Source organism: Actinia tenebrosa, unplaced genomic scaffold (genome assembly GCF_029948245.1).
Source record: "Actinia tenebrosa isolate PJP-AT-01 unplaced genomic scaffold, QUT_ActTen_1.0 PGA_scaffold3__52_contigs__length_22856419, whole genome shotgun sequence".
Lineage (NCBI taxonomy): Eukaryota > Metazoa > Cnidaria > Anthozoa > Actiniaria > Actiniidae > Actinia > Actinia tenebrosa.
This window is the reverse complement of record NW_028292580.1, coordinates 5,741,193-5,761,312: the sequence shown is the minus strand read 5'-3', so window position 1 is coordinate 5,761,312 and position 20,120 is coordinate 5,741,193. Positions and strand designations below refer to the sequence as shown.

At 36.8% G+C, this 20,120-nt stretch overlaps 1 protein-coding gene and 1 pseudogene across 1 annotated transcript; both read left to right on the top strand.

The window, feature by feature from the left end:
- The first annotated feature begins 12,994 nt into the window (after nucleotides 1-12,994).
- LOC148908235 (uncharacterized) lies at nucleotides 12,995-15,139 on the top strand (annotated as a pseudogene).
- Nucleotides 15,140-15,194: 55 nt separating this feature from the next.
- Nucleotides 15,195-16,167, top strand: LOC148908234 (uncharacterized). Its single transcript, XM_089035812.1, has 4 exons — nucleotides 15,195-15,259; nucleotides 15,390-15,861; nucleotides 15,938-16,009; nucleotides 16,153-16,167. Exons 1-4 carry the CDS (start codon nucleotides 15,195-15,197, stop codon nucleotides 16,165-16,167), a joined length of 624 nt encoding a protein of 207 aa, XP_088891938.1.
- Nucleotides 16,168-20,120: the final 3,953 nt, after the last annotated feature.

The window sequence follows — 20,120 nt, the reverse complement described above, 5'->3', positions numbered from 1 at the left end:
CGTTTTGGTAATTTTCCAGCGTTTAAAATAATATTTTAGAAAACAAACCCCACCACGTTTCTAAGTATATATTAGAGTATCAATGGACAAAATATTAAGGATTTTGATTTTTCATCATGTGCCACCCCTTGCTCGGTGGTAGTGGACATTCCCTCTTAAAATGATACTAAAATAAGAGAAATATAAAATAAAATGTGAGTTTTTTTGATATTCATAGCATGACCCAAGCCTTAATAGCCTTGAGAATGGCCATGTTATGAGGTATTAGGTCATTTTTAGTAAGCTCATAAAGACTTTGAAGTTGACCTGCTGTTTATTCTTGGGACCATCCGTACTTCACTTTTGAACTACGGATTCGAAGAATGCACTTCTTCAATTCCTTATCAAGGACATCATCATTTTCATTGTTGTCATGTTCGCCATTGTTCATCACTACTTCCTGCAGACTGTTCATTGCCCTCTTCATAATTGCTTTCCCCATTACCTTCTCCATTGCCTTCTAATTCATCATCATCACCGCCATATTCTTGATCATCAGTATTGTCATCAGCATTGTCATCATCATCATCGCTGTGATCACTTATTGTGCTCCCTTCATCATCGATTTGCTGTGAGGCGATGATGTAATCACCATGGTAGCTATTTAAAGATTGCTCAGTATCAGAGTCATCCCTTTCTCTATCATAGACATTAGCTCTTGTTTCTGTTGCGGTTAATACGCTATCCGAGGAAGTACAATGAATATTGTTTCGAGAATTATAACTAAACCCAGTACCAATACTGTTAACTGAATCATATCAAACTTATTACCATATATCATGAACATTTAGACTTTACTAGTGTCCAGGCACACTCGGACATATTTTCGCTAGTGCGCTTGCTCAGTAGCATCGAGTTATTCGGGCAATCGGTCACGCGCTCCTACAGTAATAATAAACATGGCATCTTCGAGAGCAAAGCGAGAAAGAAAGCAACCAAAATTACTTATCAATGAAGCTCTTCTTGAATCTTCATCGTCAAGGATTAAAAAGAAAAAACGAGATCGAAGACTTTATCCTGTGACAGTAACAGAGGTGGACAAGAAGAAAAACAGGGTTAAAATCCACTTCGTGGGGAATAGCAATAAATACGACGAGTGGTGGTCATGTGTTGATGAAGATATTAACAAGATTTTCCAGCGTTTAGAGCCGTATAAAGTACCATCAAACATTTCTCTGAAGGATCGAAGTGATTTGATATATGGGGAGCTTTATAGAGAAATAAAGCAAAAACTTTATTCCGGACGAAGGGATGATCCTGGCATTCGCATTGATATACGGATAGATCAAGATGTATTTGAAGAAGGCCTTGCGTTAACTGGAATGCCAAAACAAGAACGCGGGAAGTCTATTTATTACATAAAATCGAATCTGGCTTTGGAACCTTTTCTAGGGAACAAATGGGATGAGTGCATTTTCAATGTGAATGGCGACTATGCTTTTGTGACAGAGGGAACTGTACATTTCTGGTTGTCAAGGAAATCTTCCATTGAAGAGTTTAAACTTATTGGAGGAAAATACATTAGATCAGAGATAGAAGACAGTTTATGTTTAGTTTTTACATTCGTTGGAGGTGACGGCAATAAGTATGACTATGCCACAAAGAATCAATAAGTTTATTTACAATATTCATAAGAATTCAAAATTACATGCATTAGGCAACAAAATTTAAGAATTTTCAATTCACATTGGAGCATCTTGGCACCCATTTACCTTCAACTTTCACAAGGGAGAGCAGTATGTTGTTTGGTTGCATGTTGTGCACTTTTTAGTACAAGTTTTAATTGTATGACCTTGTGTGCCACAATTTCCACATGTGTATGAATTTTTTCCCCTTTCATATCCTTTACCCTCCAGAAACTGCATCCTCATTTTTTTCAACATGAGCTGTCTCAGTGCCTCTATACCCCTGTGATTCGAGAACCTGAAGTAATTTTTGGAGACAATATTATATTTCTCTATGCCCTGTTGATTGATTTGGGAAATATTGGCATATAGCTTTAAAAACTCAGGCACATAGGCATACAAAGCATGCATATATGGAGTAACATCTTTACCCTGGTAAATGGCAAGGAAGTTTTCAAGCCATTTTTTAAATTTTTCTCCTAACTGATTTATCGATTCCTCTGTTGTGTAATCAAGTTTAAGGTCACCTATTATCTCCATGAATTCATTCCAAATCACTCTCATTTCTCTTGTTTTAGTATAGTTTGGTAGCAAATGTTCAAAATCAATACTCTGAATCAGAATTAGTTTCTCTGGTCCTGTTAAGTCTCTGTATTCAAGTTTCTTCGTGTCTTTGTTAACTTTCCACTCAAAGTTTATACCAAGCCTGCACAGAAAGGTTTCATAACCTGCCAAGTATGCATATTTCTCGTGATTGAATCCATTTGAAAACGTGTTGGTTTTCTCTAAGCAATCCTGTCGTTTTAGTTCTCTAATCAAAAGTTCAATCAAAACATCAGATATTCGGAAGAATAAGTGCAGTGTGTCAATCATAACATGATCAACAGAAATATAATCAAACAAGGGACTGTATTTACAATTGAACCTCTTGCGCTTTGAGTGATAGGTAATTTCTTGATGATCTCTGGCTCCAAGGGATTTATCTGATATAGACCAATTTTTATCCACATGACTTCTTTCTGCTCTTGGGCATTTGCACCAAATACATGCAAATTCTTGATTTGCGGCACCAATTCCACACACACAAACCAGAAACTTCCAGTCACCTAAGAAATACTCTATTTTATAGGTGCGATTATTTATTTTTATTTTTCTTCAATTCAGACATTTCCTTGTTGAGATCACCCAAGCTTTCTTTTAGACTTTCATAATTTTCTGGGGTCTTGATGGTTGCAAGAGGATAGTTGCCTCTCTCACTCATAGCATTTTCTTTTTCGTTTAGAATGGTGTATGTAATATTCTCAAGTTTTAATCGTTTCCCAATATTGGTTCCGTCACCACTGATCTTTATTTTTATTGTAGCATCATCCTCCCCTATTTTGCTGTTCTCTTGAAGTCTCAGCAACTGTTCGGTCAGACTTTCTTTGAAAGAAACCTGGACACCTTCAGCTTCTCCTGGTGTTTCTTTCAATGGCCATCTCTTATTGAGTTCCCCTATCTCTCTCGAAATTTTTCCTTTGGTTGGCATTTCTTTGCATTTCATGGCCAGCTCATGCCAGGCCTCATTATAATAAATTGTATTTGTCTTTAATGAATATCCAGTAATTAATATCATCTAAATCTTGGTCAGTGATTTCCTTTGCTTCTGAATCAAGTTGTAAATCATCATCATCAATCAGAGTTATAGTTTCATATGTTCCATTTTCTTTGTTTAATATTTCTACTTTTGTGGCCACAAAATTGTAAATCCCCAAGAATAACAGTGTGGTTTGAATATCTTGTTTGAAGCCCTTTTTAATCCTCGCCTGAGGTTGTGGGGTGTAATCATTAAAGCACATGTCTTTATTGGGACCTCTTTTTGTTTTATTTTGAATTTTTGCCACTCTTTTTGCTAGTGTTTTAAATTTTTCTTTGTAATACCTCCTGCTTCTCTCTTCCTGAGCAATGACATTTGAAAGCATTTCTTCAGTTTTCATTCTCTTTCCTTTTTCTGCAGCCATATCTTGTTCTGCTTTCCTCGTCTCTCCTCGTAGCTGCTGGTTTTCTTCGACGAGTTTTGTTTGGTCAAGTTCATGATAATATATTTTCAAATCATAGTTTGTCGATCTCCATTCATTTTTTAGCTTTTCAATGCATTTTCCTCCGCGACCTGAGGCTGTTTTAAACTTGGTATTTAGCATACTGATTTTTGCTCTAAAGGTGTTTATTATTCTACTTCCGGTCGTTACTTCATTTATTTTAGATTCATTTAAAATATTCTTAATTATCCGTTCCAAAACACTGTCTGCTTTCTCGCCCAGAATTTTTTTAACAGATTTCGAGATGGTATAAATAAGGTAGCTGAAATAAATAAATATAAAAAAATAATCAGTAGCCTCTCGAGATCGCGATTTTTTATTGTATTTATTTATTTATTTTTTTTTTTTTGAAAATAATTTAAGCGGGAAACACTCTTAATACATCTTCTTTACTTACTTGTTAATTTCGTATGTACACCAAGGAATATTATTGCCTGATGGACCTTCCGAATTTTCTCCTTCGACCTGAGCGCATGCCGCGGGCAAATTTAGCGCCAAGAGCCAAAAAATCACAAGAACCCAAACTTCGTCAGCCATAACCTGAGCTCAAATCTTCTTGAAACTACAAGTATTATACATCAAAATGCGCCAAATTTATCGAAGGTTTCAAATTTCGATTTAATGACAGGGTTTATGCTAGCGTTACAGAGATATAGGTCAAAAATATGGGACTGGTCTATCATCAAGCGAATATCCTCTGCTAAAATTGACCCGACTTGTGTACTTCATGTCCAAAAACCCGAACGAATTTTTTTTCTAATTACCTTTTTTTTAGGACAATTTATAGCTTTAATATGAATCTTTCGATAATCGCTTTTAAGGATTGTACTTGTTTAAAAGGAAATGTACGAAAAACAAGAAATTGTACAAAATTGATCTGATTTTGGCTTGTCGGGGTTGCGTGACATACCTGACGAAATGCGATACAAGCAAATGTTAAGGACAAGTTTCATATGGTCACTTTGAACTTGTTGGTTATTATCGGTCCTCAAATAAGGGTGAGCTATTGAATGTCTTCGAACAGTTCTTCTTTCACACAATTTGCCACCACAGAACTTGCAATGACATGGTAACCAATCACGTTTTGCTCCTGTGAATGAACACGAATCAATGATTGACATGTAATAAATAAAGGTCAAAATCGTTATTTTTATTACACTCTATTTCCGATTGACCAGTATGTGCATACCGAATTTGTTTCCACTAAAAAAGAAAAAGAAAACAAGAAGAAACAAAGAGAAAGACAGAGAAACAAAATGAGGCGGCGCTGCATTCCCTTGCGGGCCAACCAAAATCGCAAAACCTACAAAATATGTCTTTAACGTTGTAAAATTCAGCACATTCAAGTAACTTTGTCAAACATCAAGGCTGACTAATTAAAAACCTGCTCTCGCAGGATCGTCTTGACTACTTTCTTCCAGTTCTTTGTCCGCCATGCTTGTCAGTGCACGTGGATGTAGAAACTTGCTAGTTGTTAACACGCTCGTATGAAAAGGCCAAGAAGCTTGTTTAGACTACGCCGACTTGACTAATTTGTCAAGAATATGAGACCTGTATATTTATTAGTAGTGAGCTTTTCCTAGAAAGTGATTACTTGTTTTATTATGAAATTATTTACGTACATCGAACATGAGTTCTATGCCAAATATTTGAAATAGCGCAATCGTTGGTATACCATTACGTTAAGTGATGATATGTTATTGACAGAGACGAAATAAGTCTCCTTTATTGGCAGTCATTGACTTTAGATATTTTGCTAAGACATATAATTTCAGATGTTCTAATGACCGAAAAGAGTGTGTGCAATCCCAACCCATCACTCCCGCCCTCATTATTTTCCTGTCTTTGGTGTTGACCTTTCTGGTCATTGTTCTGTTGCTTTCGCCCAACACTATAAAGGGGTTTCGTGTTAGTCAAATTACGTTACCCAGGATCATCAAGGCAGGGGATAATCGTTGACAGATATCTAGCAGACATATATTCTTATTGCTACATGACGCAATGGTCAGCGGTACTGATTACCAAATTTGGGGAAGCCGTTCTATTTTTCCGCTCTTTATAGATTCAGTTGGAGAGCTGCTCGCGCTTCTATATTGACTTCTATGATAGCCACAGCTGACGTCACGATCGACATAGAATGGAATAAAATTCAATCCAGGATAAAAAGTAATAATATAACATTTGTATATAGCGCATATTAGCGTTTTTTATGCGATGTTAATATATTCGCTCTACAAATTGGCTCGCGTGGTTCCCCTGGTTCTCCTGGTTCCCATGGTACCCTGGTTCGTGTGGCTATTACACTGGAGATCAACCCAATGTAAACCCGTGCAAATATATGATAACCATAGATATTCGACAGTCTAAATATTAAATAGAACACCTGAAAGATACTTCGCTTTTGAGTATTATTACAGTGAACCAAGTTCATATTCTCTTGAGTAAACTGGCATAATATGATCGCTCGATATTTTTGGCAGGTAAGCTAACCGCTAAGAGAATAAAACACAATGTCTGTTATATCGAAGAAATACGAAGAAACATGGTCATCATTACCTATCTTCGTTTATCATATCGGCGGCTGTTGCTATGTGTCAAGATTGCCAAAATGTGTAGTGCTTTCTAGTTTATTGTTTGAGTTAGGTGAACCCTGCCCCAAGGAAACTTGATGAATCGTTTGCGTAGCAATTGGAATACTTTGTGGGAAATGCGATGGCATGTAATGTTGGTACATAGCAGTGGGCCAACTGAAATGGGTGATTTGGAAACTGATAATGATTCTCATTAACCCTGGGTTATTTAGCTTGGTTTTTATCACATATCCAGGAAATGGATAGTAATAATTCGACATGTATGGATAACTGCTACTGCCACTATCAGTTGGCGCTACTCCTATAGGTGAATCTGGAGTACTAAATTTAGGTCAATGACTCTTTCTTTTGTTTTTTTCGCCTTTTGTTTCTTGTGCTTTTTCCTCTGTCGATCTTCTAGGCTGCTGTCGGACGACGTCGATAAGTCGGAAACAGATTTCCCAGAATCAGAGTCCTCGTCATGATCCTGAATAGAAATACTTTTTTTACATTTCTTTATCAGAACTTTAACCGTTCCTCATCGTTTGTTGTTTCGGGAGGAATTTTGCCGCCAAGATTATCTCTTATCAGGCGGATGTCGCGCATCAGTTTCGGCTTGTTTTTCTTGTAATTTTCATCAACTTTGTAAAGTCTTGGTGTTAAGGTTTTGATAAACTGGTGTTCACTACTACTTGAAAATTGTTGCATAGATTTTACTTGGTTTTCTAGTTCGGTTATTGAGTCTTTTTTCTTTTTTCTTTCAAATTTCAAGTGAATTTAACTTACTAAAATACTCGGGATGTTTTCCCTTATGCCAAAGAGGGTGTAATCAGTACACGTGTCGTATTCACAAGCGTTTGAGCTTTGATTTCTGTGGCCACGGTGATGGAAGTTTCCACAGATTGTCTTACTGCTACCTAGGTGTGGAGGCTCTTTTACCTGGATATTCATCGACTCTATATTTCTATCAAGTTCTTGTAGTTCATCTTTGGACTTTCTTATTTCATGTATCAGTTTTTGTTCTTCAAACTGTAAGGCTTTCAAAACATTCTGTGGAACTGAAAATATACGAAGTAAATAATGACCGCTTTGACTTTGGCGCCAAAAATTTATTCTTATAAATCACTACTAACCCTTTTAGCTGGTTTTTTGTTTTGGCGACATCGATGTTTTCTCTACGCTTTGTTTTAACAACAAGTGGTGATTCATCTCTTAGAAATTGGATTTGATATTTCAGAAGAGCTTTCGTCCCTAATGATACTTCTTTTGGAAACATAAGACCAGTTTCATCGTCACTGATCAGTTTGATTTTCAGCCTTGAGCTGAACTGGTTAGCACGTAAAGTACCATAAATCAAAGCAAAGGTCTCGTCATCTAACTGGTCTTTGAACGAGAGCATCAATTGTTTTAATTCGTCTTTTTCTTCACATAAAGACCGACACGAAGACATCTTGTTTTCCCGCTGAACTTCGCAACTTCGTTTACAAGTTCATTCCGAAGTTCAAGACGAAGTCCCAAAGTTCCGCACTAACTTAGTGAAAATTTACATACTTCGGAATGTAGTTACCAACTCCCGAACGAACTTCGGCAACCGAGTGGCCGAAGTCATATGAAATCAACTGTAAATATAATAGACATAAATACAATAAATTTGGCGAAGAAATGGAATAAAAAGCATAATGAAATTTTTTGTCCCTTTGAACATACATACATATATATTTCTCAGCGAAAAAATTATGGCATACCTTCAAATATCTCATTTTCGAATTGTCTGGCATCAGTAATTTTTTCATTCATTTTGAAAAGAAATTCAAATTCATGTTGTCTTGCTACCTAAGTGAACTATGAATCTCAAAGACGCATAGCCGACGGTTTTTTTTCTAAATTTACTAAGTATTCTAACTCATGAAAGATCTTTTCAACACTCGAAGATAAATTTCGTATCTCCGCGCGCCCATATAATATCCTCTATATATGTTATTATATTATTATTTATCCATATTCAGATTTTTAAATGTGTGAAAAATTTTATGTTACTCGTTTTCTGGTTACTCGGTTTACTCATTACTGCGTTACTCGTTTTAGTAACACTCGTTTCAATAAACTCCTAGGCTTTAAATACCGTTACAAGCACTACAGACCAGCCTTTAGTCGTTGGATTACCTTATCATGTCGAAATTTTTCTATGACTTCTGGATCCACGTTCCTTTTTTGCAGAAATTCACAAACCTGTAATGAGATGCATACCAATACCAACATTTGCACATTTGCGGGGCAAAATGCTTCAAATTTTTGGATGTTACATAAATGATTGTATATATATATGTTCAATCCATTGTATAGTAAAATAACTTTAACTTTATAACACTCAGGCACATGAGGAAATCTACGTTTAAACTTGGCTTTAAAGATAGAAGTACGCTTATTTAAAGTTCTAATCCATGCTTAAATCCTTGGCCAGTATAAAATTATTCCCCACCTTCGTTAGGTAAGCTTATTCAAAATCTAAATTGAATAAGAACGAAATTATGCTTTTTCTCGCTGAGGAAGAAGAGAAAAGTAACCTAATCCACATACTCCCATTCATGCTCAGTTGATATATAAGAGATGGGATGAAATATTAACCAGCGGTCTAAGCCAAGATGGAACAGCTTGGCTTAGGGGTGCTGTCAACTACGACCCACGTGGACCCATGGGTGCGTGGGTGGGCCGTCAGTCCAGCTCGTTCCGCTGGCAAAACTAAGCAAGAATGAGTGTATTTACTCGAGGCGCTTTTATAGCCAATCCGTGGCGTTATTCACGTGCACATAAATATGCAGTAGTGCTAATGATCGATTATTTTGAGTTATTTCATTTTCGCATATCATTAGGAGTATTTAGAATAGTAACCTATTCCACATACTCCCATTCATGCTCAGTTGATATATAAGAGATGGGATGAAATATTAACCAGCGCCCTTTACCAATCCGTTACATTTAGATAGTCACCCATTTACTAAGGTATATAACCACTATTCCTACAAATAACCCAAACCCCAAACCTCAACACTCCCAAACCTCAACACTCCCAAACCTTATCCCATTCCTTATCCCATTCCTTATCCCATTCCGCACTACTAACCCTACTCTCCCCAGTAAGGAAACAGCTCCTGTTTCAGACGATCAATTAGAGTGAGCTGAATAAATCTCACGAATGGTTTGAATGACACATTGTTTCTAAACGACCGCGATGGGGTCGGTCACAATCATACCTCTTTTCGTTGAAAGAGCCCTTAAAGTGTTGCATGAAGGGAAATATGGAAACCTTATCACGAATCCAATCTCTGATATCTTCATAGGGTTTCTTGAGAAGAAAGGCCAACTTGTCAAATTTCCCGATGGCCGTACCACACTCTACCTTCTTGGAAAAAGGCTTCGAGTCTTTCATTTGCTGTCACCCCTCCGCCGACCGCAACGGGGTTTCCACACGCATTGATCCACTTAACGCTATTGAATTGCACTGCGAGTACATCTGACAGTCCAAATCGGGATCAAATTCCCAAGATCATGACAGATTCTCCTAAAATCACGGAAAAATACAATGCCAATAAACCCCGTTTGTCAGCGGAGGAGTAACAGCTCTGCCTAGTATGACCAGGAGGGTTGATTTAGATACCCCGTTTACAGAACCGTTTCAACTCCGAGACATACGTATCATTGTATGACATTAAAGAGAAAAGCAGGGAAAATATACGAGTTTCCCGAGAATGACCTTATTTGTATGCATCTGAGTTTCTTAAACGTTTTAGCATCAAAGACATTCTTTTCACAGCCATTCTACTTGGCGCATTGATGTTTTGCTTTGACATCATAGGTCACGTGACCTGCACAGCCTAGTCCTTAACTACTTGAGAAACATAATTACATATAAATTAACGGCATAACCCAGATTAACTCGTAAAGGCAATCAAATGCATCATTACCAATAACTCACAGATTACGTGCCATGCACTACGGCTTGCATACACTGGGACGGGTGAACTCCACTCATTTTCGGACGCATTCCATGTCCTCCGATGAATTCATCATCGATTCATAAAAAATAGCATTGTACAATGATGCGCAAATATGGAACTTCACTATACGGTTGACACGCTCATTCTAGCATTGCAACACATGCACATCACAATCATTCTTTGAATCAACACGCCAAAGAGTTCACTCAAAGTAAAAATCAAATGAAAATAATACACTTCATAAAATCAAAATTTGGCATTCCAAATTATAGAATTCCACTGAATAAACTAATACTGACATAGTACTACTTTATTTAAACTACCGGTTACACTTGACCACTAGTCGTTCTGTGAACCAACTCGCCAAAGAATCCATTCCACAGTAAAAATTTCAGTGAACATAACAATACATAAGTACTGTAATCATTCTTCGAACCAACTCGCCAAAGAATTCATTCCACAGTAGGAATTTCAATTAACGTAGCAATACATATAAACCACTGTAGTCACTCTTTGAACCAACTCGCCAAAGAGTTCAATCCACAGTAAGAATTCCGATGAATTTTGCAAGACATAACCACTGTAGTCATTCTTTGAACCAACTCGCCAAAGAATTCATTCCGCAGTAAAAGTTTTTATGAATATTGTAATACATAACCACTGAAGTCATTCTTTGAACCACCTCGCCAAAGAGTTCAATCCACAGTAAGAATTCCAATGAATTTTGCAAGACATAGCCGCTGTAGTCATTCTTTGAACCAACTCGCCAAAGAATTCATTCCACAGTAAAATTTTCAATGAACATAATTGCAGTACATAACCACTGTAGTCATTCTTTGAACCAACTCGCCAAAGAATTCATTCCACAGTAAACTTTCAATGAACATAATTGCAATACATAACCACTGTAGCCATTCTTTGAACCAACTCGCCAAAGAATTCATTCCACAGTAAGATTTCAATGAACATAATTGCAATATATAACCACTGTAGTCATTCTTTGAACCAACTCGCCAAAGAATTCATTCCACAGTAAAAGTTTCAATGAACATAATTGCAATACATAACCACTGTAGTCATTCTTTGAACCAAATCGCCAAAGAATTCATTCCACAGTAAAAGTTTCAATGAACATAATTGCAATACATAACCACTGTAGTCATTCTTTGAACCAACCCGCTAAAGAATTCATTCCACAATAAGAATATCAAATATCATTGCAATACATAACCAATGTAGTCGTTCTTCTAAACAACTCGCCGAAGAATTCATTCACAGTAAGACTTTCAAAGAAAAATCAAAATCACCTCCAAAGTTTCATCCGCTTTTGGTGAGCAGCTGCTGGTTGTTCAAAATTCTGTTGCACCGGAATATTCTGATCAGCGGGTACTTCTTTTGCCACATTTTCCTCCACTGGACGTTGCTCTGCCGTTGTCCACGTGGGTCGTAGTAGAGAACTAAAGAGTCAGTCCAGCTCGTTCCGCTGCCAAAACTAAGCAAGAATGAGTGTATTTACTCGAGGCGCTTTTATAGCCAATCCGTGGCGTCATTCACATGCACATAAATATGCAGTAGTGCTAATGATCGATTATTTTGAGTTATTTCATTTTCGCATATCATTAGGAGTATTTAGAATAGTAAAACCAAAACTTACCACGTGCATATTCGATTTCGTACGTCGGGATTTTCGTAAGTCGGGATTTTTGTAAGTCGGGATTTTCGTAAGTCGGGATTTTCACACTAATAACTCGGGATTTTTGCGCGTTTATGAGTGGCCCTTAACGGGCTCCGTAGTTCATAATTGATTCAAGCTCTTGCTTGTCTTTAGAAGATACAAACAAATTGGTATCGTCGGCAAAAATTCTAAAGGAAAGTTTGTCGGAGGAGTAAACAATGTCATTAATATAAAGAAGGAATAATAAAGGTCCCAGCGTACTTTGTTGTGGTATTCTTGTGGTATTGTTGTTGGAGTCTCGGAATTCCTGTTTATTCAAAGTCATACCCTGATCTGCAAGAGGTGCCACTGTGAGCCACGAACTCGCACCCTTGTTTCTTAATTGATTGACTGACTGTAACACATTCGGCGCAAGGGTGGCATCAATACTCTCCATTTTCGACTTCGCATACGCCATTTTGACAGATTATGGATGTCGTTTTTTGGTTTTCGAGTTTGATCTTAGAGCGAAAATCACGCTTCTCCGACGCTGCCATTTTGTAGAGATAGTATTACATTGACGAAAAATACAGTGAAAACAAACCACTTTTTAAGGCAGTTCCCTTTAACGTTGCAACTTACCTTCTATAGAATTAGAAACTCCAACCATTGCCCCAGTAAAGTAAGCCAAATTTAACGATAAACAATGTAAAATCGGTGCGGTTTTGTCATCATAAGATTTGTAGTGAACATCAGCGTCTTGTATATGGCTGACTCTCGCTAACGAGCCGATAGCGTAGCAAAAATTGGAAGTTTCCCTCCGTTTCTTGCACTATTATTCCTCCATCTTGAATAGTATTTGTCAGACGTTCTTTGTTTGTATTATTGTGGACGAGATAGACTGGATTCTATTAAAACAATCGATATTTACTCGAGTTAAGCGCGGGAATATTCGCGGGTATTTTTAAAATCATTCTCGAATGAATTCCATTGCTGGATATTCTGTCTCTATTTAATTTTTATTGCTCAATACATGTCTAATCCTTTAATTTCGCTTTCTGGGTGTCCTAGAAAGCAGCTTGCTTATGAAGAAATTCAGAGACAAAATGGAAATGATGTAGCTTTCTGGCTTGAGACAAAAACCGAGGTTCTTGCCGAATGGAGACGGGACCAGGTAGGATGTGGCACTGAAATACTGTATACAGATCTCCTAAATGCGATAATACCCGGCGATGCTTTTAAATTAAACCGTGAGACTCGTCGTCTTGAGATGCGCTTGAGCAGAATATGTATTGAAGCAGAAACAAAGAGAAAAAAGCTGAATAGAAAGGGTTCTGTACGAAAAAGGAAAGAGTTTTCAGAAGCGAATACAAAAATTGCTGTTTTAAAAACTGACATAACTGTAGAAGAGTGGGAAAAGCAAATAAAGGACTTAGAATTGGAATTGGAGAAAGCAAGCAATGAAGTTAAAGAATGGAAAGGGAAATATGTAAATATCGAAAAGGAAAAAGAATGTCTCTTTCAAGAAATAGATAGCTATTTGAAGGAAAGTGAGACATGGAGTAATGTGAAAAATGAAAATGAGTCGATGAGGAAATATATAAGGCAGCTTGAAAGAGATGAGGTCAATAAAGTGAGAGGGAAAAGTATATCCAGATCTAAAGACCCCTCAAGGCCAGAATAGAAAGCTGAAAGAACTCAAAACAAGAGCACAGAAAGCCTTATATTTTGTTGAATTGTTTGGGCTCGAGCTTGACTGTTTGAAGCTTAGGAGCAAAGGTGGTCCCAAAACATATACCATCAATTTTGCCACAGGCAGTCCTCCTCAGACACCAACTCCTCAGACACCAACTCCTCAGACACCAACGCCTCAGACACCAACTCCCCAGACACCAACTCCCCAGACACCAAATGGTCATGATCATACTCCATCTAACAGTACAAGTAGCAATACTGAGGTGATCACTCCATCTGATCAAGAAACTCCTCCTGCTGATAATGGGACTCTGGAAAACAATACACCTGAAGCACCTACGAAGCCAGGCAGACACTATTCTACATTAAGTGAGAATGATAAAGCCACTGTGGAGAGTATTCTCTTCTTGCTTGACAAGTTTGGTGTTGGTGATGAGTTTATACACAAGCTTTCTATGGTTGTTGATGGACTCCCAAAGTCATACTTGTTTAAGCAATGCAGACAGCAACTAAATGGAAGCTGCAAAATTACTTCCACTCCTGGGAAGTATCCTGGGGCACAACACTCATTTTAGGAATTGCTGGCTGATCAAATTTTAGAACTGGTGGGTATTTATATTCAAAAATAACGTTTCAGCATTTGTCTGACAGCTATAATTATCAAAATAAATAACACCATTACCAAGCAGCACAATTTTGAGATACATTACACTGATTATTATTCTGTTTGGTCAGAATTATGATTTTGTAAACTTAGTTTGAAGAAATGTAGAATATTCCTTGCTTCACTTCTAAGGGGCTGTAGCACTGCTGCATTGTTATTACATGATAAAATTGATATATTGTAATATCAGGTTTAGGTTGATTATAAATTATACTCATTTTGTTCTAATAGAAAAATTCAAACATCTTGAAAAATGACCAGAAAGTTTCAGTTAAAATAAGTGGTGATGAGCACGTATGAGCAGATCCAGCAATTTCATCTTGATCAGCTTTGCCATTCTTGAAAGTAAAGATGACTTGTTATCCTCTAAAGGTTAGTCCATATACCTTGTAGCAAACTTCCCTAGCCCATTGACTAGACTGGATAACCACTGCATACACATGCAAAAAACATGATGCCTCTGTCTATGGGTTAGGATTGATTAGCATTATATTACAATATATAAAAAAACATGCATATGAATCATATATAATTTAGTGATAAGAAAAGTAAATGTATAAGCTTCTATATTGTTTAAGTGATATTTCATAACCAAACAAAGTTTATTTAAACAATTTGCTGTTAGGAACACATACAATTGCTGTAGTTAATGGGTCTGAATCCAGGGGAACATTGGAGAATAGCTTTAGAGATGTATTCAATGAAATAAACTTGGTAAAGGAAAATGGATACATTATGGTGGATGGTTCAAAGGTAGAGGTGGATTTCTTTCTTGGTGGTGATTACAAGGTAAATGAGCATGCAATTTTTCTTTATTGACAAAAATGAAATAGTATTAATAATATTCCTTTTTTTTAAGTTATTACTGCTTGTCATGGGTCTCGGTGCTGCTAATTCAACTTATGCATGCATATGGTGCAAGGTTCACAAGAATGAGAGGTAGCTAATGCATCCACAATTGCATTTCCTTTATTCTTTAAACCAATAACAGTAAATCACATACAAACAGTCACATGAAACTTCCCTACCCTACACAAATGTCACTTTATTTTACTTTTCATAATGCTAGAGGTGATATGACCAAACCTGACGACTACTACGACAGTGGTACTATGCAGCGAACGCTAGATGAACTTAAAAAAATGGCAGAGACTGGAGACTTCTGCTGCACCTCTAAACCTCTCCTGTCGATAGCTCTAAACAAAATCATCCCAGATGAGCTCCATCTTATGCTCAGAGTGTCTGACATCCTGATTGGCAATCTGATCGAGGATGCATTACAGTGGGATGAAAAAGATCAATTTAGAAACAGAGGGAAAAACTTAGGAACCCACCTAAAGAAACTTGTAGAGACCATATGCAGTTGTGGAGTCTCCTTTTCTGTGTGGGAAAAGAACAATGCAGATGGGAGGGGTAGTGGGACCATGGACTGGACTAGTCTAATGGGAGACGACAGAAAGAAACTACTCAATGAGCTCCCCCAAAAGCTTGGTGAAGCTATTCAGCCAGACACTGCTCAGGCAGTGGCAGATTTGTGGAAGGTGTGTATTTTTTGTTAATTTGTTATTGCCAAGAAACAATGTCATTTACTTCTTTATTTTTTGTTTTGTTTTGTAGAAATTTGCTGACATGTACTTTGGCTTCATTTCATCTCTCAAACCTTACAATATTGATCAATACCGTGCTCAGGTAAATATTGTTAAATGCTGCTTACATTTATATATTACAAATGCCAGAGAAAATGATCAAATCCCATCTATACACTCAGTATTTTTTTCTTCTTTTGTACAAAATTCAGATTAAACAGTGGATAGATGATTTTACATCATTAGGACATAAAAGGGTAGGATACAAAACTGAGCGTGTTACTTGCTATATGCACATGGCGGCCTATCACATCCCTAATATGGTTAAGATGCACGACAACCTGAAGCAATTTAGTGGACAAGGTAATTTAATAATTGATATTATTACACTACATCAATCTTTTGTCAGGTATCAAACAAAACAAAATTATATTATATAGTTACATTGAATATATAACTTGATAAAATGTAATTTGCTGTACAATGCATTCATTTTGCTTTAAGGTGTGGAAAAAAACAATGATGATGCACGCAAAATAATACAAAGGAAGACAAATCACACTGACGATCCTGCAGAGATTCTCCGTGCCGAGTACCGTATGAGGGTTCTGAAACACAGGGAGCGAAAGCCAAACCCCTATACAAAAAGAAATTTGCAGTTCTGGGCAACTACCATCAGAATAAATCGAAAATCTAAGAAATATGTAAGCCACGACAAACCTGTTGAGGAAGATCCCCCTTTAGCAGAAATCCAAAATCTAATCCAGGATAACTGTTGTCCAAAAAGAAAAAGAAAGAGAGCCATAAAGAGAAACAAAAACAAAAAATCCAAATAGAAATAGCAAAAAAAGTTAGTGACTGTAGCATAATACAGAAATCAGTGCCAAAAGTCACAAATTAGAGATTCAAGTATTAATTTTTTTTTCAGTAGAGTGCATAATACTATTTCCATGCATTGGATACGAAAAAAACACATACAGATATAAACATACATAAATTAGAAAAGTGTCTTAATTACTATTATCAACCAAGTGCTGTTTTTGACTAACCACTGATTATATAGAAATAAGCTACATACACAATTTGTAAACCCACAGTCATGTCAATAATAATAGTCTACAACATTCTCCTTTGCAAAGTTTGATTGAGGATATTAGATTAATTATTAGACTTAATCATCACTATCACATAATGCTACCTTTACAAAGGAGAATGTTGCCCTTTCTAAATACAACCTAGAGCAAGGTATATATTTGCCCCCTTTTAGGTAATACTTCTTTGGTGACCAGGATATAAAGGCTCTAATTTTCATAGGGTAGAAAACCTTTATACCCTGGCCATGAGAGTCACAGCAGTGATCCCACATGGGGGGAAATATTTCTTATGAAAATGTCTTTTGTAAAGATATAGCCACCCCTTTTCTTTGTTTCCCTTGTTTTCAAATAGCCACCTAAATACATCACCACGAAAAGTAACAGTAACTGGCAGTCTGGATTTGGATAACAGGTGCCCCTCTACTGCCGCCCTCAATGTTGCCACCTCGTTGTATATAGTCATTTCTTCTAGAGATGGATTAAAGAACAATCTAAAATGTTTAAATAGTAAACAAAAGTCAACCTTCTTATTAGTATATACAAAACGGTGATTATAGATTAGAATTTATAGAAATCGTACAAACAAATAATGACAATTTAAAAGAGTTATATCTATTTGAGTTATAAAGTTAAGCGCTAAATTAATTGTTGTGATATTTTAAAAGTAAGCTGGTCTTATATATAAGTTAGTTAAATACAAATTACATCAAATAATTTACCGTAGACATTCCGGAGTTATTTCGCTTTCGTCCTGCCAGCTAGCTTCATAAGGAGAGAAACCTTTCTACTGAACAAGAAACTCGGTTTTCTAAAAACAATATAGCACATCTCATTGAAAAATGGAGTTGGACGAACTTTATACAATATGTAAACTCATCAAAGTTACAACGTAAACTTACTCCTTTAGTAGATCTCCGCGATATCAATCGCTCCACTTCCCATAAGCGGCCTGTTCCCTTAATTCTCCTAACTTTCTTACAAATCGGTAATATATCCTCCGACGTAGTGTTGTGTAATGACGAATAAAACCCTTTCTCTCTTCTTTCTCGCTTAACAGACGCCATTTTTTTTTGTGAATACTAATTAACCTCTCAAGCTCTCGACCAATGAAAAGGGCGAGTGTGGATTGACAGCGAATTAGCCATGGTTGAGTGCAAAACAGAAGCTCCGCCCATAATGGTTCTGTTTTTCTGGCGATGTCGATTTCCGATATCTTAGCGACCAATGATGCGTTTTTACCCTTAGCTAAGGTGTTTGGAATAAACTAAGAAACAGAATGTCATTCTTTAATTTCCGGTTATAAATAGCAACCAGTGAAATTCCTTCTACATTTGGCAAATGTGTGAGAATAACTACGATAAAGCGTCCTTTCTTACAACAAACTCCAGACTGTAAATCAAAACTACTATTTCACTACAAAAGAATTAATCTGAAGATGCCACTGAATTCCGAAAAACAAAGAAGTCAAAACTAGAGAGAGAGAAATCTGTAGATGGCAGTTCTACTTGGGTACTTGTATACCTGTAGGGCTGAGCACAACTTTGATTGCGCTCAGTTGGGGTTGTTACATGCAGTGATTGCAATAAACTTATGAAAATGTCAATGAGAAATCTCGGCCCCAATTAAAGACAATATATAAATTAAGAAACTTAAGAAATCTAAGAAAATTAAGCAATCATAGACCAGATGCGAGACTCGCGCGCGCTGGTGTGGGGCTTGTGGACGGGGGTATCTGGCGTGATTTAAAGTCGCGGATCGCGCCGGATCCTTTTTTCTTTCGCGGGTTGGGCCTCGCATTTGGGGTGGGTTTCGCATTTGGTCTATGGTTGTATTGGATGTAAATCACGGCTGTTTCAGTGTATGTATGATTTGAGATGAGATTTAAAAAAAAAAAAAATTAAGAAACTTAAGTTAAAACGTCGAGTTTTCGAACTTCACCATGCATGGACGTGAAGTCAGAGAACTCGATGTTTTAACTACATTTCGTCGCTGCAAAAACATAACGTTTATCACTAATATGAAGATATCCAGCAATATAACAATTTTAGATTTCATTTCAATATAAATTGCCGGAAATAGTATACTAATTAAATAACTATTTCACGGGTACAGTGTGTGGCCCAGTATCCTGCCACTTCAGCTAAAAATCGCTTTAACTCCCTTTTATTAAAAGCTAATGCATTGAAACCCGACCAAATTATGAATCAATTATCCTGCAACATAATAAGAACAAATTTGTCGTTTGTATCCTTTGTCTTTGGTTTGCACCGCAGTTTTAACAAAGTGGTTTGGAGATCCAGTATCCTGCCACCTGGTCCAGTATCCTGCCACTGCCAATAACCGTGCGGTTTATTGAGATCCCTGTATGGCGCGCCGTTTGTTTCAAAATTATTTAGTCCTTCCACATAACAAAAAACATCTTGGTATATTTCTACTGCTTTGGTAGTCAGTTTCTTGACCACAAATGCTTATCTTTTTTATTCTTTTCTGACGTCTTTCCTGTTCCTGACAGCTGTCAGGAGATTCTTTAAAAAACAACTCACCGCCGTGATATACACTTTTGCCGTGATATGCACTTTTGCCGCGATATACCGGCACATTTGTCGTGATATACACTTTTGCCTTGATATACATTTTCTAGCTTTGATGTACACTTTTTGCCGTGATATACACTTTTTGTCGTGATATGCACTTTTGCCGTGATATACACTTGCCGTGATATACACTTTTGCCGCGATATGGCACTTTTGTCGTGATATATACTTTTTGCCTTGATATACACTTTTTTGCCTTCATATACAATTTTTGCCGTGATATACACTTTTTTGCTTTCATATTCACTGTTTGTCGCTTGATAGCCATGGCCAATTGTTCTTGTAAAACGCAAATGTTGCGAAGAAATGACTTTCGCGGCATATATTAATGTTGGCTTTAATCTATACGCTGTGGTATACTATTTTCAATTTAACGCCAGTATACCATTTGGGAGTGAATGGCTTTATTCTTATTTCATTAGCCTTTTATGTGTCGCAATATCATGCGTGATTATTTTTATTGAAAGAATATATACACAGTCTATTTTCGAAAAATAGAAAATGATCTGCATTAAATGATTGGAAA